Source organism: Hyperolius riggenbachi, unplaced genomic scaffold, assembly GCF_040937935.1.
Source record: "Hyperolius riggenbachi isolate aHypRig1 unplaced genomic scaffold, aHypRig1.pri scaffold_186, whole genome shotgun sequence".
Lineage (NCBI taxonomy): Eukaryota > Metazoa > Chordata > Amphibia > Anura > Hyperoliidae > Hyperolius > Hyperolius riggenbachi.
This window is the reverse complement of record NW_027152397.1, coordinates 205,063-231,534: the sequence shown is the minus strand read 5'-3', so window position 1 is coordinate 231,534 and position 26,472 is coordinate 205,063. Positions and strand designations below refer to the sequence as shown.

Here is a 26,472-nt window from a genome sequence, read left to right as displayed (position 1 = left end):
CAGCTGTGACCAGCAGCGTCAGATCAGCTCCTGCTTTGGTGACCGGACATTCCTCCAGCAGCGCATGTCCTTCAGGGGCCGCCATGTTCTTGCGGACAGAAGGAGATGACGCTTTCCTACCAGCGCCATGGTAACACAGAAAGACGCCATGCACGTCTGAGGGCAGGGCTTCTGTGTGTGGCATCTGCATTGATGGCTGATTAGAGGGTGAGCAGGAGGCGGAACATACTAATTCCACTGGTGGAGGGGCAGAGGATTCTGGGAGAGGTATACAGTGACCAGGCGTCCCAATACATTACCCTAGCGTTTCCACATCCGCAAACGGATCTGAAAACGCACAAAAAGCTGCTCGGCGTGCACCAGCCCAGAGAGCAGACAGCATGACTAATCAGAAAGGAGGGGGTGAAAAGTCAGATGAAAGTGAGGAAGGGCAGAGATGCAGATTTGTACATGTTACAATTACATTTTTCAAAACAGTTTTTAGCAGGCTGCAGGGGCGCCTCTCTCTATTTTGTCACTCCAGGTGAGAAAACCTATGGTTCCCCCCCCCCCCCATGGCATCCCCCCCTGCCCATGAAAATAATCGTAATGCAGCAGCATTTCACAAGAAAATACATGTAAAGTGGGCAGTGTTTCACCAGAAAATACACATAAGCAGGGCTCCACTTTCATGAGGCACAAAGGGGGAACAAAAGGAGGCACAGGGGGACTGAAGAAGGCACACAGGGGGACATAGGGAGATACGGGAGACAGAAAGAGGCACGCGAGTCAGAAGAAGTCACAAAGGAGGACAGAAGGAGGCACAAGGGGACAGAAGAGGCACACACAGCGGGACAGAAGGAGGCACAATGGGCGACAAAAGGAGGCACAATGGGGGACAGAATGAGACACAAAGGAGGACAGAAGGAGGCACAGGATGACAGAAAGGTACACAGAGGTGCAGTGGGAGGTACAGGGGGGACAGAAGAAGGGATGAGGGCCAGAAGGAGGCACACAAGAGTACAGAAGGAGGCACAAAGAGGGACAAAAGTGGTACAGGAGGAAAGGAGGCACAGGGGGACTGAAGGAGGCACAGAGGGGACAGAATGAGGCACAAAGGGAGCAGAAGGAGGCACAATGTGGTACAGAAAAAAGCACAAAGGGGGCAGAAGGAGGCACAGGGAGACAGTAGGAGGCACAAAGGGGAACAGAATGATGCACAAAGAGGGACAGAAGGGGGCACAAAAGGGGGACAGAAAAAGGCAGAGGGGGATGTAAGGAGGCACAAGGAGACAGAAGGAGGCAGAGGGGGACAGACAGAGCCACAGGGAGACAGAAGAAGGCACAAAGGGGCACAGAATGAGGCACATGGGGACTAAAGAGGCGCATGCAGACAGAATGAGGCACAAAGGAGGACAGAAGGAGGCACAAGGGGACAGAAGAGGCACACACAGCGGGACAGAAGGAGGCACAATGGGCGACAAAAGGAGGCACAATGGGGGACAGAATGAGACACAAAGGAGGACAGAAGGAGGCACAGGAGGACAGAAGGAGGCACACAGAGGTGCAGTGGGGGGTACAGGGGGGACAGAAGAAGGGATGAGGGCCAGAAGGAGGCACAAAAGAGGACAGAAGGAGGCACAAAGGGGGCAGAAGGAGGCACAAAGAGGGACAAAAGAGGTACAGGAGGAAAGAAGGAGGCACAGGGGGACAGAATGAGGCACAAAGGGGGCAGAAGGAGGCAAAATGTGGGACAGAAAAAAAGCACAAAGGGGGGTAGAGGGAGGCACAGGGAGACAGTAGGAGGCACAAAGGGGAACAGAAGGATGCACAAAGAGGGACAGAAGGGGGTACAAAAGGGGGGCAGAAGAAGGCAGAGGGGGATGTAAGGAGGCACAAGGAGACAGAAGGAGGCAGAGGGGGACAGAAAGAGCCACAGGGAGACAGAAGGAGGCACAAAGGGGCACAGAAGGAGGCACAGGGGGACAGAAGTGGCACATGGGGACTAAAGAGGCACATGCAGACAGAATGAGGCACAAAGGGAGACAGAAGGAGGCACATGAGGACAGAAGGAGGCAGAGTGAGACTGAAGGAGGAACAGGGGGCGGATATAGCATGGGGGACAAAGAAAGGCACATGGGGACATAAGGAGGCACAGGGGGAGAGAAGGAGACACAAAGGGGCACAGAAGGAGGCAGAGGTGGCATAGGGGGACTGAAGGAGGCACATGGAGACAGAAGGAGGCACATCAGGAGACAGTAGGACAAAGAGGGGGTCAGACATGGCACAAGGGACAGAAGGAGGGACAAAGGGGGAAAAAATTATGCACAGTGGCAGCTGCCTGCAACTTACGCTAAGCAGATGCAGCAGAAGCAAGTAATATATCACCCATGGGGGTGGGGCTTAGTCAGGGGGTGGGGCTTTGCTCAGGGGGCATGGCTTAATCCAGCAACATGGCGCCCCCAGGACCAATGGCACTCCAGGCAATGGCCTGTACTGCCTATGAATAAAGGCGCCCCTGGTGCAGGCTGGATAGGAAGAGGAAAACTTACAATGGAATAGAACTTTTAGTAAACACTTCTCTATAGTAGTAGAGTCTTACAGTTGGTTACAGTACAGGGTTTCTTTACAGGATTAGAGATCAATACTAGCACACATTCAATTCACATTTTTAGCCAACATTTTCTCCCAGGAGATAAATTCTGTATGTTTTTCTCAGACAATTCTACAGCTCAGAGCGCTCTTGGGCCTCTTCAGACAGCTTCTGCATCTTCTCTGGGATAGTTTTAGTCCAGAATTCATACTTCCTGCCTTTCAGTATCTGAGCAGCTCTCGGGTGTATGTCGATCTGCAGATAGTCCTCATCTTTGTCATACTGCGGCCAGTGGACCAGGCCTGGGCTGTTGGGGTCACTGGACAGAACAAAATAAGCAGGGATCAGTACAGAAAGTAGTGAAGATCGTAAACCGCTAATCTTACTTACTCGAAAATCGTCTTAAAGATTTTTCAGGTGAATTGAAAAAAGATGTTTGAGCAAACCAGAATATTTTTGGAAACTGAATTGATTTTGCGTATGCCATTCAGAAATTTTGCATGTTACAGTACATGAAATTATGAACGCGGAGGCGAAATGATTTTTCGCATAAGTTGCAAAAAGACATTTGTGCAAACCAGAATAAATAAGTAATAGTGGGGATAGTAAAACCGCAGCTCAGAGAGGTAACCCCGAGCCTGACTCAGGGTAGCTGCCAGGAGGATTGTGCAGAGCATAGCACGCAATGGGCGTTTAAACTCACCTCCCCCAGGATTCAGACGCCAGCATCCATTCTCCTTCCTGTCCTTGGAAGCTCTGGATCCCTCTGGTGAGATTGCTGCCTGTCGTCCAGAGCCTCACTATAGGGTAGCAGCTCCACCTGGAGGACAGAGGGAGAACTGCAGCGCTAGATCTCAGGGGAGGTGTGTAAGTACAGGGTCTACTGCATGCTTTCTCATGGTATGATTTTTTTTTCATGTTTTTAGGCTAATGAAAAAAAAAATGTACTGCTTTTTAGACCCTAAAATCAGGAAGGAATCATACCACTAAGGAGGTTAAGGGCTCTTTCACATTAGGGCAGCCGTTTGCGTTAACCAAGGTAAGATGAAAGTCCATAGACGCACCCGGGCGCAGTTTTTCCTCCAATGCACCGGCGAGCCGGCGTTTTCCGTCGGGTTTAATTACCAGCTACCGCCGCTGATTGCGTCGCACCGCAGATACCCGATGACACACCGCAGGCAGACAACGTGTGCAGGAGAACGGCTCCTGCTCGCGTTGTCTGATGTGAAAGAGCCCTAAGAAAATAGATTTTAAAATATCCAAAGGGAACATTTTTTTAAACTCAAATGAAAGTTTTCTGCAGTACACTTTAATACAGTGGGACCTTGGTTTGTGAGCGTAATTCGTTCCAGGAACATACTTGTCATCCAAAGCATGATGCTAGCTGCTAATCTGGAAGTAAGGGCTGCCGTGGCCGAATGCTACTGTGACATCCAGATTATACTGACAATTACTCTAGATAACACCGCGCACTCTGTAATTGCAGTTCAAAGTCCAGTTATTAACAGGCAGTGCGCTCTATTATTTCAAAGTCACAAAGTATTAGCAGTCCTTAAGGCTCATACACACATCAGACCATAGTCTTTGGAAAATGAACGATCACAGACCAATTTTACCCTCTTCCATGTAGTATGAGAGCCACACCTACGCAGTCTATTCTATGGAGCTGCACTCCCCATCAGACAGAAATCTTACCCCCTTCCATGTAGTATCAGAGCCACACCTACACAGTCTATTCTATGGAGCTGCACTCCCCATCAGACAGAAATCTTACCCCCTTCCATGTAGTATGAGAGCCATACTCTACACAGTCTATTCTATGGAGCTGCACTCCCCATCAGACAGAAATCTTACCCCCTTCCATGTAGTATGAGAGCCACACCTACACCGTCTATTCTATGGAGCTGCACTCCCCATCAGACAGAAATCTTACCCCCTTCCATGTAGTATGAGAGCCACACCTACACAGTCTATTCTATGGAGCTGCACTCCCCATCAGATAGAAATCTTACCCCCTTCCATGTAGTATGAGAGCCACACCTACACAGTCTATTCTATGGAGCTGCACTCCCCATCAGACAGAAATCTTACCCCCTTCCATGTAGTATGAGAGCCACACCTACACAGTCTATTCTATGGAGCTGCACTCCCCATCAGACAGAAATCTTACCCCCTTCCATGTAGTATGAGAGCCACACCTACACAGTCTATTCTATGGAGCTGCACTTCCCATCAGACAGAAATCTTACCCCCTCCCATGTAGTATGAGAGCCATACCTACACAGTCTATTCTATGGAGCTGCACTCCCCATCAGACAGAAATCTTACCCCCTTCCATGTAGTATGAGAGCCATACCTACACAGTCTATTCTATGGAGCTGAACTCCCCATCAGATAGAAATCTTACCCCCTTCCATGTAGTATGAGAGCCACACCTACACAGTCTATTCTATGGAGCTGCACTTCCCATCAGACAGAAATCTTACCCCCTCCCATGTAGTATGAGAGCCATACCTACACAGTCTATTCTATGGAGCTGCACTCCCCATCAGACAGAAATCTTACCCCCTTCCATGTAGTATGAGAGCCATACCTACACAGTCTATTCTATGGAGCTGCACTCCCCATCAGACAGAAATCTTACCCCCTTCCATGTAGTATGAGAGCCATACTCTACACAGTCTATTCTATGGAGCTGCACTCCCCATCAGACAGAGATCTTACCTCCTTCCATGTAGTATGAGAGACATACCTACACAGTCTATTCTATGGAGCTGCACTCCCCATCAGACAGAAATCTTACCCCCTTCCATGTAGTATGAGAGCCATACCTACACAGTCTATTCTATGGAGCTGAACTCCCCATCAGATAGAAATCTTTGCAAGATGCTGCACACAAAGATGCTGTACAGACACAAAATATCAGTAACTGCAAAAGATCCGTTCCTGCAAAAGATCCGTTCCTGCAAAATGCTTTCATAGTCTATGATATCTGCAGATCATCATACACACCTTGTTTAACAGACATTCATCTGCAGATCAGATCCACCAGGATGGATTTTCAGATCTGCAGATAATTGTCTGATCTGTAGATGAATGTCAGTTAAACAAGGTGTGTATGGTGATCTGCAGATCTCATAGACTATGAATGCAATTTGCAGGAACGGATCTTTGGCAGGAACAGATCTTTTGCAGATACTGATCTGTTGTATGTGTACAGCATCTGTGTGTGTGTAACAGCAGGTGTGTGTAGTAGAACCAAAGGATCACAAGCAGTTGAAAGTTAAACAAATCTTATTTTAGTAAGCATTCTTAGCAGTGGAAATCACAAACGTATAACTGCAATACATCAGATATATGCAACTGAAATGAAGCACTGTGCAAAGGGTTGTGTTATCACAGAACACAGTCCAGTAGGACAACAAGTCCCAGCATGTCTGGCAGTAGTAAGCAAAGGTAAATGCACATATAACTTCAATAGACAGTTCTGTAAACTGGTGTAACAGAATTCAGTGGATTCAGTTTCTGGTACTTGCGCTTTTCAAGATTTCTGCATCAAAGTCCTCCTGAGCAGTTCAGCTTCTGCAGGCTGGTCTCATCTCACTCAGCAGACTGTATCAGGCCTCAGAAGTTTCTAGAAGACCAGGCCTCACACCACCCCACTGTGTCCACAGTGCTCTGAACTTCTCTCTGGATGGTTTGCCTGGTAGAGCAGAGGTCTTACACTCCAATGCTTGCTGTTTCGCTCTGAAGCCGCCAGCACGCTTCCAAACTGGGTACTGCTCCAAGATGGGTAGTGAGTAACTTGCCTCTGCTCCTCTCACTCCATCCACCCGAGCTGTACTGAGCCCAGAGTATAGGGCAGAAGAGCCCTTTGTAGATTCCTGGGAGGGGCTTCCTGTGGCTGGGCATGTTAAAGGGGTGATGCCTTTTGCTCTTAAAGCAGCATTACTCTGACCTGTTTGAGTGGACCCATGGTAGTCTAAATACTCTGGCAGAGTCACCCTGTTACACTCCACCCCACTTGACCTTGCTGTCCCCAGCAAGGCATCAACTCTTTGAGTCCATACAAAGTCTTCCTCTGCATAACGGGCAGGAGGCTTGCCCAAATTAGGTCTTTGAGATCGGCGAATGTCCCTGGGTTGTAAGAGTTCACCAGAGTTCAGTTCAGGATCATCCTCCTGTTGGTTGAAAGGCACCAGATTTTCATCGACAGGAGGCACTGGGTTAGAAGGTAATGGCAGATACCACAAATTCCCTAAAGGATTTACTGGTTGAGATGGAGGTTGCTCTTCCACCGTTGGGAACTCCCTAGGGACATCTGGATTTCCAGTGGCAGTATACCGCTTTAACAGTTTTCGATGTAGTCTCCTAGGCCTATCTTGTGAACCCTCTTTTAGGACATCATAAACAGGGACTCCATTCATTGGCTGACGTAGAACAACCCAAGGCTCCGGCTCCCACCGGGTTTGCAGCTTCCCATATTGGTGAGCTCCTTTTCTTCTAATAAGCACTCGTTCACCTGGACGCAATTCATCAGACTCTGATCTAACACCCTCAATGTCCTGCCACTGCTTCCTTTTGACAAACTCTTGTACTTCTCTCAGTCTGCGCTTCAGCTCTTGAATCCACATGATGGGTGTATATCCAGGAGAGTCACTTGGGGGTGAGGCCCAGAGGTCAAGGGGACCACCCCGAGTGCGTCCAAAAAGCACATGGTAAGGTGTTCGTCCGGTTGCTGAATGGATGGTATGATTGTAACTCCAGACTAGTTCTGCCAGGTACATGGTCCATCTTCTTTTCTTTTCCTTTTCCAAGCCTCGTAGCATCTGTATGATAGTTCTGTTAAACCTCTCACATGCTCCATTACCCTGGGGGTGGTATGGGGTGGTACGAGACTTCTTTATTCCTGCCAAGTTACATAGCTCTCGAATCGTGTCGCCTTCAAAGCAGGCACCCTGGTCAGAATGAATTCTTTGGGGGCACCCATACGGCAAACAGAAATGCTTCCAGATAGATAGTGCGGCTGTTCGAGCAGTCTGATCCCGGGTTGGGACAACCACAGCAAATTTGGAGAAATGATCAACCATAACCAGGGCACGATTAAAGCCATCTTCAGACATGTCTAGAGTGAGATAGTCCACTGTCAATACTTCCAGTGGTTCAGAGGTCCGCCAAGTCTGGATAGGCACTGCACTCTCCCCTCCTTTCCCCGCTGCACAAGTATGGCATTGCTGACAGACTCTCCCTACAATAGTACTTAAGCCCACGCAATAACAGTACCTGTGCAACCAACTGTAGGTTTTCTCAACTCCCCAGTGCCCTGAATCATTATGCACCTTCTCAGCCACAGAGAGGGTCTTTGCTCGGGACAGAAGTACCTGCCATGTTATATCAGGGTCACGTGGGAATGCCACTCTGCGATACAACACCTCATTGCGAATAATTAATCGGCTCCACTCTTGAAGTAACCTTACACTTTCAGCTGGCCAGTCCTGACGATTTGTTTGAGAAGGTCTTTTTTTATTTTGTACTGATTCTAAAAGTGGTGCTATAATGGGATCATCCCTTTGCAACTCTTTCCAATCAAGATTCCCTAGAGTGGTAGTGAGTAGGCTCTGACTTGTGACAGGTATCTGGCTGCGGGGGCTATTCTGGCCCAAGTGTGTCAAGTCAGGGATTTCTACATCTTCATAGTTGAGATCCACGTTTCTTTCTGGTAACCCCTGTGGATAACGGGATAAGGCATCAGCATGAGCATTATCTTTGCCTGGTCGATAATGTATGGTAAAATCAAATTTTGACAGACGGGCAGCCCATCGTTGCTCCAAGGCCCCCAGCTTTGCTGACTGCAAATGCACCAAAGGATTATTATCGGTCCATACTTCAAACTTGGCACCAGTTAAAGATTCTACAAAGCGCTCAGTTACTGCCCACACCAAGGCAAGTAATTCTAGTTTGAATGAGCTATAGTTGGCAGGGTTCTTCTCTGATTCATGCAAACTTCGACTTGCATAGGCTATCACTCTCTCTTTACCTTGTTGCACCTGAGACAGAATGGCTCCTAGTCCTTTGGTGCTTGCATCTGTTTGCAGGCGGAAAGGCAACGAGAAGTCTGCAAAGGCCAGTATTGGTGCGGAAGTTAACTGGGTTTTCAGGAATTCAAAAGCACTTTGCTGCTCAGAGCCCCAGTCAACTTTTGCAGATTGTCCCTTAAGGTCTGCTCCCTTAAAGAGACTCCGTAACAAAAATTGCATCCTGTTTTTTATCATCCTACAAGTTCCAAAAGCTATTCTAATATGTTCTGGCTTACTGCAGCACTTTCTACTAACACAGTCTCTGTAATAAATCAATGTATCTTTCCCCTGTCAGACTTGTCGGCCTGTGTCTGGAAGGCTGCCAAGTTCTTCAGTGTTGTGGTTCTGCTATGAACTCCCCTTTATGCAGACTGCCTGTGTGTTATTTAGGATTAGAGCAGCTTCTCTCTTCTCTCTCTTATCTTTTACAAGCTGGATAAATCGTCCTCTGAGCTGGCTGGGCTTTCACATACTGAGGAATTACAAACAAGGGCAAAGCTGTTTGCAGGAAGAAAAGAGCAGCCTGAAACTTCAGTGCATGGGGGAAAGAAACACACAAATGATCTCTTGAGATTCAAAAGGAAGGCTGTATACAGCCTGCTTGTGTATGGATGTATTTTCTATGTGTGGACATACTGTGCATCAGCCTACTTCCTGTTTTGGTGGCCATTTTGTTTGTTTACAAACAAACTTTTTAAAACTGTTTTTAACCACTTAATGCGGCGAGGAGCGGCGAAATTGTGTCAGAGGGGAATAGGAGATGTCCCCTAACGCACTGGTATGTTTACTTTTGAGCGATTTTAACAATACAGATTCTCTTTAAGTAACTGTTGAATTGGGGCAGTGTGTTGAGCAAAATGGGGGATGAAACGCCGGTAATACCCGGCAAGCCCTAAGAAAGCTCTAACCTCTGTCACAGTTCGTGGTGGTGGCCAGTCTTGTATAGCAGCCACTTTATTTGGATTGGGATGTACCCCCTTCTGAGATACAACATGCCCTAGGAACTCTATTGATTGCTTCAGTAAGTGACATTTTTTTGGCTTTAGCTTGAGTCCATAACTAAATAATCTAGAGAACACAGTGTCCAGTCGCTGGAGATGCTCCTCAAATGTTGATGAGAAGATTATAATATCATCAAGATAAATCAGGAGGTGATTGAGATTCATATCTCCTAGGCAATGTTCCATTGTCCGCTGGAAGGTAGCAGGGGCATTTGTGAGCCCAAAGGGCATTCTCTTAAACTGGAAAAGTCCCATGGGGGTAACAAAAGCTGTCTTTGCCTTGTCTTGTTCAGCTACAGGGATCTGCCAGTAACCACTAGCCAAATGTAATGTAGAAAAACATCTGGCTCGCCCCAGGGCTGTTAGAGACTCTTCAATGCGGGGCAGAGGGTATGCATCCTGTACCGTAACCGCATTCAGCTTACGATAGTCCACGCAGAAGCGCAATGACCCATCCTTCTTTTTCACAAGAACTATTGGCGCGGCCCATGGGCTTTTACTCTCTTCAATCACCCCTTGCTCCAGCATTTGAGTGATCATTTGTTTAACATCTTGATAGAGATGTGGTGGAATACTTCTGAACCGCTCCCTAATAGGAGCAGAATTACTGGTAACGATCTCATGCTCCACTCCAGTGGCACAGCCAAGGTCATGGTCCCCCTGGGAAAAGGCTTTAGCATGCTTGTCTAGCAGCTTGGTAAGAGCTTCTTTTTCTCCTGGTGAAAGATCTCCTGCAGATAATGGTATTTGTTGGAGGATGGCTTCCCCATTCCAGGATCTCGTGGGTCCAGAGAAATTGGAAACAGAAAAAACCTTGGCTTCAAACTGTTGTCCCCTTCTATGCTTTAGCTGAATCTGTGGAGGCTCCACTGCTGAGACCTGGGATACTGAATACAGCTCAGCTAGTGTGGTACCAGATGGGATACGTAGAGGGCTTGGTTGAAAGTTACATATCCTCACCGGAACCTTGCCTTGTTGCACCACAGCCAAAGTCCGAGCCAAACATGGTCTTTCAGTGATTGGCAGCGGCTCAACCATCACTGTGAGCCCTTGCAGCAACCTTTGTGAACCGACAGGTAAATAGATCACTGTTTCCTGCTGTGGAGCTACTTCCAAAACTTTTCCGCTAAACACCTTGACAACTCCCACTTTCTCAGAAAGTGCATCAGTCTCTCTTTGGGCCTCCTGTTTTTTCCGAAGGGCTTTCAACTCCATATGAATTGTTCTTGGGGGCCCTGAGATCCCATTTTGTTTGGAACAGTCCACATCTACAAGATCCTGAATAATATTCATACCCAGGATAACAGGTGGCTTATGGGTGGCATCTCCTTTCACAATTACAACCCCTCTCTGGCCAAGCTTCAGGCCCCTTCTACAGTCATCCAGGTGATACCCACTACAGGTATTGGCAGATCATTAGCAGCTGTTAGGGTCACCCATGGGGCATCAGAGTCAGTCCGTCGACCTGGAAATAGTTTTCGGTAATGTCCCTCATTTATGATGGTCACCTGTGACCCAGTATCAAACAGACATTCTATTTCTTTTCCTTCAAACAGGCCTTTGACTATTGGGGAATTTCCTACCAATTTTGACATTTCTGTGTGTGGAGTCTCTTCTTGATTTCGCCCAGCCATGTGACTCCTCACAGCAGGGCGTGCTAGTTTAACGGCTCCGTACGTTTAGGTTTCCTTTTCTGAGGGCATGCGCGGGATAAATGTCCCCTTTTATGACAGTTCCAGCATTCTGGGCCCACATCAGAAGTTCGTTCACTGGACTGTGAAGATGAGCTATGATGAATGTACTGGCTTGCCCTTCTCATCTGCGCCACCTCCGCCTGTAACCCACTAACTGTCTCCGCCAGATCACGGACTACCATCTCCAAGGTCTCTGCAGGGGCTGTCGTAGTTGGCACAGTTGTTGTGCTAACTAAAGTCTCATTCACAGGGAAATTCTGATGAGCAACAATATGCCTACTGCTTTCTTCTTCTGCCGAGAGGGCAATAGCATGGGCTAGCAGTGCTGAGAATGTAAGGTCAGGAGATGTATTCATACGTTCACATATTTTTTTCCTTTACTCTCCTGTTACAGAGTCCCTGCATAAATTGCTCCTTTAGCCACAGGTCTGGGGCTGCCCATACTGGTTTTCCTGGCTGCTCTTTTTTATGGATTGCAGCTACAAGATCTTGCAAAGCATTTGCATATTGGGGGATAGTTTCATCCGCACCCTGTACCCGGGTCATAAACTGCTTCTGTAGGCCATGCAGGGATCCCTGGTCCCCAAAGATTTTCTCAAGGTATGCTACAATCTTATCAACTGTATCTCTTTCTGATTCAGGCAAATGGAATACTGTGCGACGAGCCTCCCCTTCAAGGGCACTTAAAGCAACTTCTGGCTGCTGGGCTTCTGGCACAGAATGAGAACGGATAAGCCCACGTAGCCGCTCTGCCCAATCACTGAGATCTTTGGCCAATCCTGTGTATTTTGGCAAATAATGAGCTAATGCTCCAACTGGAAGAATAGCGAATGGAGACCCGCCCACCGAAGGGGGGTTGGGTGCGGACCCGCCTGATAATGTGGAGGAAGATTGATTTTGATCCATGGTCACTACCCTGCTCAGCAGCGCCAAAAATGTAACAGCAGGTGTGTGTAGTGGAACCAAAGGATCACAAGCAGTTGAAAGTTAAACAAATCTTATTTTAGTAAGAATTCTTAGCAGTGGAAATCACAAACGTATAACTGCAACACATCAGATATATGCAACTGAAATGAAGCACTGTGCAAAGGGTTGTGTTATCACAGAACACAGTCCAGTAGGACAACAAGTCCCAGCATGTCTGGCAGTAGTAAGCAAAGGTAAATGCACATATAACTTCAATAGACAGTTCTGTAAACTGGTGTAACAGAATTCAGTGGATTCAGTTTCTGGTACTTGCGCTTTCCAAGATTTCTGCATCAAAGTCCTCCTGAGCAGTTCAGCTTCTGCAGGCTGGTCTCATCTCACTCAGCAGACTGTATCAGGCCTCAGAAGTTTCTAGAAGACCAGGCCTCACACCACCCCACTGTGTCCACAGTGCTCTGAACTTCTCTCTGGATGGTTTGCCTGGTAGAGCAGAGGTCTTACACTCCAATGCTTGCTGTTTCGCTCTGAAGCCGCCAGCACGCTTCCAAACTGGGTACTGCTCCAAGATGGGTAGTGAGTAACTTGCCTCTGCTCCTCTCACTCCATCCACCCGAGCTGTACTGAGCCCAGAGTATAGGGCAGAAGAGCCCTTTGTAGATTCCTGGGAGGGGCTTCCTGTGGCTGGGCATGTTAAAGGGGTGATGCCTTTTGCTCTTAAAGCAGCATTACTCTGACCTGTTTGAGTGGACCCATGGTAGTCTAAATACTCTGGCAGAGTCACCCTGTTACATGTGCAGCATCTAGCAAAGATTTCTGTCTGATTGAGAGTTCAGCTCCATAGAATAGACCAGGGGTGCCCACACTTTTTCGGCTCGCGAGCTACTTTAAAATTTGCCGAGGCCAGGAGATCTACCAACGTCCCAAATGCTAAGCACGCGCCCCCCCCCCCGCCCGCGTTAGCCAGGTATATGTGCCTGCAGCATAGGTTACGTGCCCTCAGTATAGGTTAGCCAGGTATTTGGGCCCTCAGTGTAGGTTAGCCAGGTATATGGGCCCTCAGTGTAGGTTAGCCAGGTATATGGGCCCTCAGTGTAGGTTAGCCAGGTATATGGGCCCTCAGTGTAGGTCAGCCAGGTATATGGGCCCTCAGTGTAGGTCAGCCAGGTATATGGGCCCTCAGTGTAGGTTAACCAGGTATTTGGGCCCTCAGTGTAGGTTAGCCAGGTATATGGGCCCTCAGTGTAGGTTAGCCAGGTATATGGGCCCTCAGTGTAGGTTAGCCAGGTATATGGGCCCTCAGTGTAGGTTAGCCAGGTATATGGGCCCTCAGTGTAGGTTTGCCAGGTATATGGGCCCTCAGTGTAGGTTAGCCAGGTATATGGGCCCTCAGTGTAGGTTAGCCAGGTATAGGGCCCTCAGTGTAGGTTAGCCAGGTATATGGGCCCTCAGTGTAGGTTAGCCAGGTATATGGGCCCTCAGTGTAGGTTAGCCAGGTATATGGGCCCTCAGTGTAGGTTAGCCAGGTATATGGGCCCTCAGTGTAGGTTTGCCAGGTATATGGGCCCTCAGTGTAGGTTTGCCAGGTATATGGGCCCTCAGTGTAGGTTAGCCAGGTATATGGGCCCTCAGTGTAGGTTAGCCAGGTATATGGGCCCTCAGTGTAGGTTAGCCTGGTATAGGGGCCCTCAGTGTAGGTTAGCCGGGTATATGGGCCCTCAGTGTAGGTTAGCCTGGTATATGGGCCCCCAGTGTAGGTTTGCCAGGTATATGGGCCCTCAGTGTAGGTTAGCCAGGTATATGGGCCCTCAGTGTAGGTTAGCCAGGTATATGGGCCCTCAGTGTAGGTTAGCCTGGTATAGGGGCCCTCAGTGTAGGTTAGCCTGGTATATGGGCCCTCAGTGTAGGTTAGCCAGGTATATGGGCCCTCAGTGTAGGTTAGCCTGGTATATGGGCCCTCAGTGTAGGTTAGCCAGGTATATGGGCCCCCAGTGTAGGTTAGCCAGGTATATGGGCCCTCAGTGTAGGTTAGCCAGGTATATGGGCCCCCAATTTAGGTTAGCCAGGTATATGGGCCCCCAGTGTAGGTTAGCCTGGTATAGGGGCCCCCAGTGTAGGTTAGCCAGGTATATGGGCCATCAGTGTAGGTTAGCCTGGTATATGGGCCCTCAGTGTAGGTTAGCCTGGTATATGGGCCCCCAGTGTAGGTTTGCCAGGTATTGGTGCCCCCAGTGTTGCTTAGCCAGGTATTGGTGCCCCCAGTGTATCTTAGCCAGGTATTGGTGCCCCCAGTGTAGCTTAGCCAGGTATTGGTGCCCTCAGTGTAGCTTAGCCAGGTATATGGGCCCCCAGTGTAGGTTAGCCAGGTATTGGTGCCCCCAGTGTAGCTTAGCCAGGTATTGGTGCCCCCAGTGTAGCTTAGCCAGGTATAGGTACCTGCAGCGTAGGTTAGCCAGGTATTGGTGCCCCCAGTGTAGCTTAGCCAGGTATAGGTACCTGCAGCGTAGGTTAGCCAGGTATTGGTGCCCCCAGTGTAGCTTAGACAGGTATAGGTACCTGCAGCGTAGGTTAGCCAGGGTCCTCTGGACTCCTGGAACCTCCGGCAGGCAGGCCGCTGGCCAATATGAATGTCGGGGAGAAGACGGCAAGACGCGGCGAGGAGAGAGGCGGCGCGGCCTCTACGTCATGGCTGGGGGCGGCGCCGGGCATGTTACCAGCACGCACGTTGCAGGCTGCCCGGCGCCGCCCCCAGCCATGACATAGCGGCCGCGCCGCCTCTCTCCTCCCTCTCTGCTCGCCGCGTCTTCTCTCCCCGTCTCCCGTGCATTCTTATTGGCCAGCAGCTAAACATGATGAGCTGCTGGCCGCAAAATTTAATGAGACGCGGCCAAGAGGCCGCGATCTACCGAGGAGGCGGTCGCGATCTACCGGTAGATCGCGATCGACCTATTGGGCAGCCCTGGAATAGACTGTGCAGGTATGGCTCTCATACTGCATTGAAGGGGGTAAAATTGGTCTGTGATCTTTCATTTTCAAAAGACTATGGTCTGATGTGTGTATGAGCCTTTAGTCTTCCAAACAGATTCACTTTGTATTCAAAAGCCTGGATAATATCACTGCCACCACACCCTAGTGGGAAACGACTCACTCTTTGTATAGACCATTATAATGGTCACTTGCGCCTTGGGGTTATTCCCTGGTCACCCCCGACCAATCTCGACCTGGCTGTATCTTTGCTGTATCCCCTACACTTCCTTCCTTTATATGCTTAGATGGGTACCTCCAAAGAGAGGCTAGACATAGCGTAATACTGTTGCTAAAAGATTTATTTCTAAAAAATATTGCACTTACAATTGTAGACGTTTAAAACAGCATGAGTTTGTTAGATGGGCTCTCCCCCGTTTGTGTTGGCCGCTGGAGGGCTTTCACTGGTCTGCTTGAGGTTGGTCAGGCTGCCACGCGCACAGCTGCACACTTCTCCTCTACGAACGCCAGATTCCCCGCACTCCGTTCGTAGAGGAGGAGTGGGCGGCTACTGAGTAAACTGGAATACCTTGGCCAGCACTGACAGATGACAGCAATCAGGATCCTCAGCAGCGTCAGCCATCATCACAGGTTTCTTTCATGAAGACCTGGGCCATCACTGCTGAACCTTAGTATGCCCAATAGTATGGCAGCCTCGGCTTATGACTTTTGGACATTATCCTCCACCCCCCCCCCCCCTCCTTCCAGAACCTGTAAGAGCCAAAACCAATTCCGGGTACAAACCCCCTTTGTACTTGGCGAAATAAATGATTCTGATTCTGACTCTGATACCAAAGTAAATTTCCCCATAAAGATGAATGTTAATTCAAGTGATTTGTTCCACAATCCAAAAACAGTTATAGAAAATATTTAATACAAGGTACTGTGCTGTATAAAATAGAGATGTAAACAAGACTTTCACTATAACTTACAGAATCATTGCCATCTGTTGGCTCCCCCCAGACTTTTTTTGTGTGTGACTTTAAATAAGGACCGGGCTCTTTTCTTTTGATCTGTGCTGCGTGGGCTATTCAGACAACAGCACAGATCGTGTTTGAGCCAGGACGATCAGACTTCCCCCCCCCCTTTTTTCCCCACTAGGGAGATATCCTGCAGGGGGGGTCTGATCGCCGCCGGCTGCCTGCATGTTGCGGTGGAGGCTCCTCAACCCCCCCCCCCCCCCTGCAGCGTTTTCTGCCCTCCCTCTGTTTCCCTCCCTCCCCTCTGTCCCCTGGGCGGCGCAGGACAGCGATCCGTCCTGCGCCGCCTCTGACAAGTTTCAGCCTATCAGAATGTGGCAATCTCCTTTACGGCGCTGCTGCGCAGCAGTGCCATATGATGTAAACAGCGGGAATTTCTTCCCCGTATGTTTACAGTTAGCCTGCGAGCCGCGATCGGCACCCTTTGTGATCTGACATGGAAAGGGCGTTCGTACTCCACTTACGACCAACCGGCCGCCTATCGGTGTTATGCGGTCGTTAAGTGGTTAACAAGAAACTTATTCAAAGACATTACTGGGAGGTAGGAGGCACCCCAAGATGTGATGTGTGGAATGGATAATGTAAGCTGGATAAAACCTACATACGACGTACATTGACGAAGACCAAAGAACCCGAGTGAGGACGGGCTTTCCTCACCAGCCGTTACACTGTGGTTGCCGGGGAGGACGGGCTTTCCTCACCAGCCGTTACACTGTGGTTGCTGGGGAGGACGGGCTCTCCTCAGTCCTCACCAGCCGTTACACTGTGGTTGCCGGGGAGGACGGGCTTTCCTCATCAGCTGTTACACTGTGGTTGCCGGGGAGGACGGGCTTTCCTCACCAGCCGTTACACTGTGGTTGCCGGGGAGGACGGGCTTCCCTCACCAGCCGTTACACTGTGGTTGCCGGGGAGGAGGGGCTTTCCTCACCAGCCGTTACACTGTGGTTGCCGGGGGAGGGGCTTTCCTCACCAGCCGTTACACTGTGGTTGCTGGGGAGGACGGGCTCTCCTCACCAGCCGTTACACTGTGGTTGCCAGGGAGGACGGGCTTCCCTCACCAGCCGTTACACTGTGGTTGCCGGGGAGGACGGGCTTTCCTCACCAGCCGTTACACTGTGGTTGCCGGGGAGGAGGGGCTTTCCTCACCAGCCGTTACACTGTGGTTGCCGGGGAGGACGGGCTTTCCTCACCAGCCGTTACACTGTGGTTGCTGAGGAGAACGGGCTTTCCTCACCAGCCGTTACACTGTGGTTGCCGGGGAGGAGGGGCTTTCCTCACCAGCCGTTACACTGTGGTTACTGGGGAGGACAGGCTCTCCTCACCAGCCGGTACACTGTGGTTGCCGGGGAGGACGGGCTTTCCTCACCAGCCGTTACACTGTGGTTGCTGGGGAGGACGGGCTTTCCTCACCAGCCGTTACACTGTGGTTGCCGGGGAGGACGGGCTCTCCTCACCAGCCGTTACACTGTGGTTGCCGGGGAGGACGGGCTTTCCTCACCAGCCGTTACACTGTGGTTGCCGGGGGGAGGGGCTTTCCCCACCAGCCGTTACACTGTGGTTGCCGGGGGGAGGGGCTTTTCTCACCAGCTGTTACACTGTGGTTGCCAGGGAGGACGGGCTTTCCTCACCAGCCGTTACACTGTGGTTGCCGGGGAGGACGGGCTCTCCTCACCAGCCGTTACACAGAGGCGTAGCTAGGGCTTTCAGCGCCCGGGGACAAAGACTATTAATGCGCCCCCTAAGGTGAAGGCTGCGCCGTACCAAAAAAGGGGCATGGCCACATAATAAATGTGGGCCTGGTTATGGGTGGAGCCAAATGTACAGGAAGTTAGCAGTAGTGCCCAGTATAGGTAGGTAGTGCCCCAGTATAGCTAGTATAGTGCCCAGTATAGCTAGTATAGTGCCCAGTACAGCTAGGTAGTGCCCGTAGCTAATATAGTGCCCAGTATGGGTAGGTAGTGCCCTAGTATAGCTAGTATAGTGCCCAGTATAGCTAGTATAGTGCCCAGTATGGGTAGGTAGTGCCCCAGTATGGGTAGTATAGTGCCCAGTTACAGTATAGGTAGGTAGTGCCCCAGTATAGCTAGTATAGTGCCCAGTATAGCTAGTATAGTGCCCAGTATGGGTAGGTAGTGCCCCAGTATGGGTAGTATAGTGCCCAGTTACAGTATAGGTAGGTAGTGCCCCAGTATAGCTAGTATAGTGCCCAGTATGGGTAGGTAGTGCCCCAGTATGGGTAGTATAGTGCCCAGTTACAGTATAGGTAGGTAGTGCCCCAGTATAGCTAGTATAGTGCCCAGTATGGGTAGGTAGTGCCCCAGTATAGCTAGTATAGTACCTAGTATAGCTAGTATAGTGCCCAGTATGGGTAGGTAGTGCCCCAGTATGGGTAGTATAGTGCCCAGTTACAGTATAGGTAGGTAGTGCCCCAGTATAGCTAGTATAGTGCCCAGTATGGGTAGGTAGTGCCCCAGTATGGGTAGTATAGTGCCCAGTTACAGTATAGGTAGGTAGTGCCCAGTTACAGTATAGGTAGGTAGTGCCCCAGTATAGCTAGTATATTGCCCAGTATAGATAGTTGTAGTGCCTCACACACAGTCTGTGCTGACATGTAGTGCATCACATACAAGCTATGCAGGCACTTGTAGTGCACCACACACAGGATATACTGACACTTGTAGTGCACCACACACAGGATATACTGACACTTGTAGTGCATCACACACAGGAGATACTAGCACTTTAACGATAAGTTAATTGAATTAGCCCAAGACTACAATGGACACATTACTATAGTAGGTATTAAATTGTGAGCCCTTCTAAGAGACAGTTAAAGGGGAACTGAAGTAAGAGGTATACGGAGGCTGCAATATTTCCTTGTAATCAATACTAGTTGCCTGGCTGCCCTGCTGATCTATTTGGCCCCAGTAGTGTCTGAATCACACCAGAAACAAGCATGCAGCTAATCTTGTCAGCGCTGACAATAATGTCAGAAACGCCTGATCTGCTGCATGCTTGTTCAGGGGCTATGGCTAATAGTATTGGAGGCAGAGGATAAGCAGGAGGGCCTGGCAACTGGCATTGCTTAGATGGAAATAAATATGGCAGCCTCCATATCCCTCTCACTTCAGTTGTCCTTTAAGTGAGCGCTGTGAGAGATGTTGGTGGCGCTATTTAAAAAAAAACACAAAAAAACACATACGCACAGAAAATGTATACGGTTACAAAAAAACCCCACAGAAATCATTGTTCTATCAGCAAATCACACACACAAATCATTCTTCTATCAGCAAATCACACACACAGATCATTCTTCTATCAGCAAATCACACACACAAATCATTCTATCAGCAAATCACACACACAAATCATTCTATCAGCAAATCACACACACAAATCATTCTATCAGCAAATCACACACACAAATCATTCTATCAGCAAATCACACACACAAATCATTCTATCAGCAAATCACACACACAAATCATTCTATCAGCAAATCACACACACAAATCATTCTATCAGCAAATCACACACACAAATCATTCTATCAGCAAATCACACACACAAATCATTCTATCAGCAAATCACACCCACAAATCATTCTATCAGCAAATCACACACACAAATCATTCTATCAGCAAATCACACACACACAAATCATTGTTCTATTAGCAAATCACACACACACACACAAATCATTGTTCTATTAGCAAATCACACACACACACAAATCATTGTTCTATTCGCAAATCACACACACACAAATCATTGTTCTATCAGCAAATCACACACACACACACAAACCATCGTTCTATCAGCAAATCTCTCTCTCTCACACACACACACTCATCATCAGGCACTTGTGCAGGCACTTGTAGTGCACCACACACAGGATATACTGACACTTGTAGTGCACCACACACAGGATATACTGACACTTGTAGTGCATCACACACAGGAGATACTAGCACTTTAACGATAAGTTAATTGAATTAGCCCAAGACTACAATGGACACATTACTATAGTAGGTATTAAATTGTGAGCCCTTCTAAGAGACAGTTAAAGGGGAACTGAAGTAAGAGGTATACGGAGGCTGCAATATTTCCTTGTAATCAATACTAGTTGCCTGGCTGCCCTGCTGATCTATTTGGCCCCAGTAGTGTCTGAATCACACCAGAAACAAGCATGCAGCTAATCTTGTCAGCGCTGACAATAATGTCAGAAACGCCTGATCTGCTGCATGCTTGTTCAGGGGCTATGGCTAATAGTATTGGAGGCAGAGGATAAGCAGGAGGGCCTGGCAACTGGCATTGCTTAGATGGAAATAAATATGGCAGCCTCCATATCCCTCTCACTTCAGTTGTCCTTTAAGTGAGCGCTGTGAGAGATGTTGGTGGCGCTATTTAAAAAAAAACACAAAAAAACACATACGCACAGAAAATGTATACGGTTACAAAAAAACCCCACAGAAATCATTGTTCTATCAGCAAATCACACACACAAATCATTCTTCTATCAGCAAATCACACACACAGATCATTCTTCTATCAGCAAATCACACACACAAATCATTCTATCAGCAAATCACACACACAAATCATTCTATCAGCAAATCACACACACAAATCATTCTATCAGCAAATCACACACACAAATCATTCTATCAGCAAATCACACACACAAATCATTCTATCAGCAAATCACACACACAAATCATTCTATCAGCAAATCACACACACAAATCATTCTATCAGCAAATCACACACACAAATCATTCTATCAGCAAATCACACACACAAATCATTCTATCAGCAAATCACACCCACAAATCATTCTATCAGCAAATCACACACACAAATCATTCTATCAGCAAATCACACACACACAAATCATTGTTCTATTAGCAAATCACACACACACACACAAATCATTGTTCTATTAGCAAATCACACACACACACAAATCATTGTTCTATTCGCAAATCACACACACACAAATCATTGTTCTATCAGCAAATCACACACACACACACAAACCATCGTTCTATCAGCAAATCTCTCTCTCTCACACACACACACTCATCATCAAATCACTAACACACATCATCATCATCATTCTATCAGCAAATCGCACACACACACACACACCACATCATCATTCTATCAGCAAATCACACACACACACACACACACACACACACACACACACACACACACACACACACACACACACACACACACACACACACACACACACACACACACACACACACACACACACACACACACACACACACACACACACACACACACACACACACACTTTAAATAAGGACCGGGCTCTTTTCTTTTGATCTGTGCTGCGTGGGCTATTCAGACAACAGCACAGATCGTGTTTGAGCCAGGACGATCAGACTTCCCCCCCCCCTTTTTTCCCCACTAGGGAGATATCCTGCAGGGGGGGTCTGATCGCCGCCGGCTGCCTGCATGTTGCGGTGGAGGCTCCTCAACCCCCCCCCCCCCCTGCAGCGTTTTCTGCCCTCCCTCTGTTTCCCTCCCTCCCCTCTGTCCCCTGGGCGGCGCAGGACAGCGATCCGTCCTGCGCCGCCTCTGACAAGTTTCAGCCTATCAGAATGTGGCAATCTCCTTTACGGCGCTGCTGCGCAGCAGTGCCATATGATGTAAACAGCGGGAATTTCTTCCCCGTATGTTTACAGTTAGCCTGCGAGCCGCGATCGGCACCCTTTGTGATCTGACATGGAAAGGGCGTTCGTACTCCACTTACGACCAACCGGCCGCCTATCGGTGTTATGCGGTCGTTAAGTGGTTAACAAGAAACTTATTCAAAGACATTACTGGGAGGTAGGAGGCACCCCAAGATGTGATGTGTGGAATGGATAATGTAAGCTGGATAAAACCTACATACGACGTACATTGACGAAGACCAAAGAACCCGAGTGAGGACGGGCTTTCCTCACCAGCCGTTACACTGTGGTTGCTGAGGAGAACGGGCTTTCCTCACCAGCCGTTACACTGTGGTTGCCGGGGAGGAGGGGCTTTCCTCACCAGCCGTTACACTGTGGTTACTGGGGAGGACAGGCTCTCCTCACCAGCCGGTACACTGTGGTTGCCGGGGAGGACGGGCTTTCCTCACCAGCCGTTACACTGTGGTTGCTGGGGAGGACGGGCTTTCCTCACCAGCCGTTACACTGTGGTTGCCGGGGAGGACGGGCTCTCCTCACCAGCCGTTACACTGTGGTTGCCGGGGAGGACGGGCTTTCCTCACCAGCCATTACACTGTGGTTGCCGGGGAGGAGGGGGCTTTCCTCACCAGCCGTTACACTGTGGTTGCCGGGGAGGACGGGCTCTCCTCACCAGCCGTTACACTGTGGTTGCTGGGGAGGATGGGCTTTCCTCACCAGCCATTACACTGTGGTTGCCGGGGAGGACGGGCTTTCCTCACCAGCTGTTACACTGTGATTGCCGGGGAGGATGGGCTTACCTCACCAGCCGTTACACTGTGGTTGCCGGGGAGGACGGGCTTTCCTCACCAGCCGTTACACTGTGGTTGCCGGGGAGGATGGGCTTACCTCACCAGCCATTACACTGTGGTTGCCGGGGAGGACGGGCTTTCCTCACCAGCCGTCACACTGTGGTTGCCGGGGAGGACGGGCTTTCCTCACCAGCCGTTACACTGTGGTTGCCGGGGGGAGGGGCTTTCCTCACCAGCCGTTACACTGTGGTTGCCGGGGAGGATGGGCTTTCCTCACCAGCCGTTACACTGTGGTTGCCGGGGAGGACAGGCTTTCCTCACCAGCTGTTACACTGTGGTTGCCGGGGAGGACGGGCTTTCCTCACCAGCCGTTACACTGTGGTTGCCGGGGAGGACGGGCTTTCCTCACCAGCTGTTACACTGTGGTTGCCGGGGAGGACGGGCTTTCCTCACCAGCCGTTACACTGTGGTTGCCGGGGAGGACGGGCTTTCCTCACCAGCCATTACACTGTGGTTGCCGGGGAAGACGGGCTTTCCTCACCAGCTGTTACACTGTGGTTGCTGGTCTTGCAACCTATCCTTGTGAGTATTCTGCACATACTGTTGTTGAGTGTCCCATACCCAGGGCGGGATTTGTACTTCTTACCGCCCAAGGCCGACTATTACCAGCCGCCCCAACCGAAACCGTATCCTACCACCTCTCTCCACACACACATCCAAAAAATTTTGGGCCGATGGTGTCCACTATTGGGGCTAGTGCTGAGGTCTCCATGGCAACGTGAAGTGAATCAATCATGTCACACGGGGGAACTGGTCAATCAAGCGATCTACAGGTGATGGGCGTGGTGGGAGCTGTCCACCACACACACATAGTCAAAAGTGGCTCACAATTGGACATTGGGTGGGGTCAGCAACACGTAAAAGTGAGTCCTGTACCCACTGCTGTCTCCAGGGTAACAGCGCTTGCCAATAAATAATTAAGAAATGGGTACTGTGAGAGGCTGCCTTCTGTATTCTGTACTATTTGCTGGTGCTGCCCCTGGTCTTTTCATCCCCCACACCAAGTGTGTGAGACCCGGCCTTCTGTAACTGCTTGGAGCTGCTGCTATGTCATTGGACAAGGCCTGGCTTTTTGCGAGTCACACACTGTTCACAAACATTTGGTTAACGGACTGCAGCTGCCTGTAGCACAGCACAGGCAGATGCCAGCTGGTACTAATAGTGCAGTTATCCTGACCACTTTCATTTGTTTGGACACTTGCAAATAATGCCCTGCAAATAATGCCCACTGTGTGCAGGCCGTCCCTTGTTTATCTGGTGCCCTAGGCCATGGCCTATGTGGCCTTGCCAGAAATCCGGCCATGCCCATACCCACAACGTGCTACACTATCAGGAGCTCCTGGTGTCCCTGTCACTTTTTTTGTCTCCTTTGGAAGGTCCTCAGACTCCACTGATACCACACCCTCTACATCTTATCCAAAGACAGTTACTTTTGAGGATTTCATTGAAATGTGACTTTGTACAGTCTCTACACTCAGATTAAGTACAATCCTGCAGCATCAAGGAGAGAAGAACTATTGGCTCAGTTGTAATGTGACGTGTAAATGTTGTATATCACAAGTGAGTCAACATTTCACAAACATATCTGCTTGTATTTCAAAGCGCTCTCAAACCAAGTCACTCTCAATCCAAGGTTTTACTGTACATACCGAATTCAAAGTTCTGATTCCTTATTGTATACATTTTGAAGACAGACAGCGCGACCCCCCCCCCACCTTCCCAGTGATGTCGCGAACATAACATTTTTTTGGTTGGCCAACACGAAGGTTATAAAAATGTTTACAAACAGGCGAACCGTGCAAACCACCATAGACTTCAATGGCCAGCCGAATTCTAACATCTATAGCCTGTTTCTGGCCACAAAACAAATGGAAAAGTTGTTTAAAAAAATGTTTGTTGCAGCTGCTGTAGCAGAGGCCAGAACAATGTTGGCACTGGCATATACAGTACATACAAAAATGTAGGGCTTCTGTTTTTTTTTTCTTTAATGTTTGGTGCAGCCACTATACAGCACTACAGCAGGTGACAAGTTTCCTTCTGGTGGTGATTGTGACCATAACTCTTCCTGCTCCTGGTCATACTGATCTACGGCCTGATCAAGCACTCGTATATAAAAAAAATTAAACATAATTTAGAAAAAAATTTTTTTTAGCGAAGTGAATGACACTTCAGGTGACAGACAGTTTATGCTTTTGTGCAGCAATCACCACAAAATAAAGGCCCAAAAGATAATAAGATGATGTAGAAAAGGCATTATTATGGAAAAAAAAATTCTCAGCTTTTATTTATATTTGAGTAAAAAATGTCCAGTCCAAAATTATTCATATCCTTCCCAATAATCAATAGAAAAGCCTTTATTGGCTATTACAGCAATCAATCAAACGCTTCCTATAATTGCAGACAAGCTTTTTGTCTCCACGGGTATTTTTGCCCATTCATATTTATCAATGAGCTCCAAATCATTCAGGTTGGAGAGTCTTCTTGCCATCACTCTGATCTTTAGCTCCCTCCACAGATTCTCAATTAGATTCAAGTCAGGACTCCAAAAGCGTTAATGTTGTTGTCTGCTAACCATTTCTTCACCACTTTTGCTGTGTGTTTGGGGTCATAGTCATGCTGAAATGTCCATTGGTGGCCAAGTTTCTCTGCAGAATACCCATGTTGTGGTTGAGAATCCTCATGTATTACTCTTTTTTTCATGGTGCCGTTTACAGTGATTAGGTTCTCTGGTCTATTGGCTGAAAAATCAACCCCAAAGCATTAGGATCCTACCACCACGTTTGAAAGTGGGGATGGTGTTCTTTGGGTTGAAAGTTTCTCCTTTTTATGACAAATTAAGGTAACATCATTGTGACCAAACAATTCAATTTTTGATTCACAGAAGACCAGAAGTCTTCTTTGTCTAGATGAGCATTTGCAAAGGCCAAGCGAGCTTTTGTGTGCCTTGTCTGGAGAAGTGGTGTCCTTGTTCTGCATCAGTGGAACCCAGCAGTGTGCAGTGTCCGTTGGATTGTCTGCCTCAAGACATTGCCACCAGCAGAGCCCAGATTCACCAGGATGGCCTTGGTGGTGATCCTTGGATTCTTTTTCACCTCTCTCACTAATTATCCTCCTGTGCCTGGCACAGGTGTCACTTCTGGCTTCCAACCACGTCCCCTGAGATATTCCACAGTGCAGAACATCTTGTAAGAACCGGAAAACATTTAGAAATGGCCTTGTTGCCCTTTCCTGACTTGTGAGCAGCCACAATGCGCAGCCGCAGGTCCTCACTGAGCTCATTTGTCTTAGCCATGACTGTCCACAAACCGACTACAAAGAGCTGCTGTTTTTCAAATGTTGAATTGATTAAAAACAGCTGTTCCCAATTGATCAGGGTGATTAGGATGCTTTAGAACAGCTTGGACTATTTGGAATGGTATAGAACTTTGGATTTTCCCACACACTGTGACAGTTTGTAGAGATGGCATTGAGCTACCACAGCCTGGCGACCATATGGGCTGGAAAACCGCCACGGCCTGCACTCTCGCCATGGTGCGCACCAGTCCAGCACGGCCGTCACTACGCAAACCGCTGGTTGTGGTGCGTTACACAGTGAGTTTGGTGAGTCAGCGTGAAGCATGATAATGGTAGAGCCTACCTCCCCT

At 48.7% G+C, this 26,472-nt stretch overlaps 1 protein-coding gene across 3 annotated transcripts in view; it reads right to left on the bottom strand.

Moving 5' to 3' along the window:
• Nucleotides 1–588: 588 nt before the first annotated feature.
• The window catches only part of LOC137543725 (cocaine esterase-like), a 229,253-nt gene continuing 203,369 nt past the window's right edge, over nucleotides 589–26,472 (bottom strand). For all 3 annotated transcript variants that reach the window (XM_068264854.1, XM_068264856.1, XM_068264855.1), the window contains one exon: nucleotides 589–2,891. In XM_068264854.1, coding sequence (XP_068120955.1) covers nucleotides 2,705–2,891 — 187 coding nt within the window. In that variant the 3' untranslated portion in view covers nucleotides 589–2,704. The remainder of the gene's footprint in view (nucleotides 2,892–26,472) is intronic.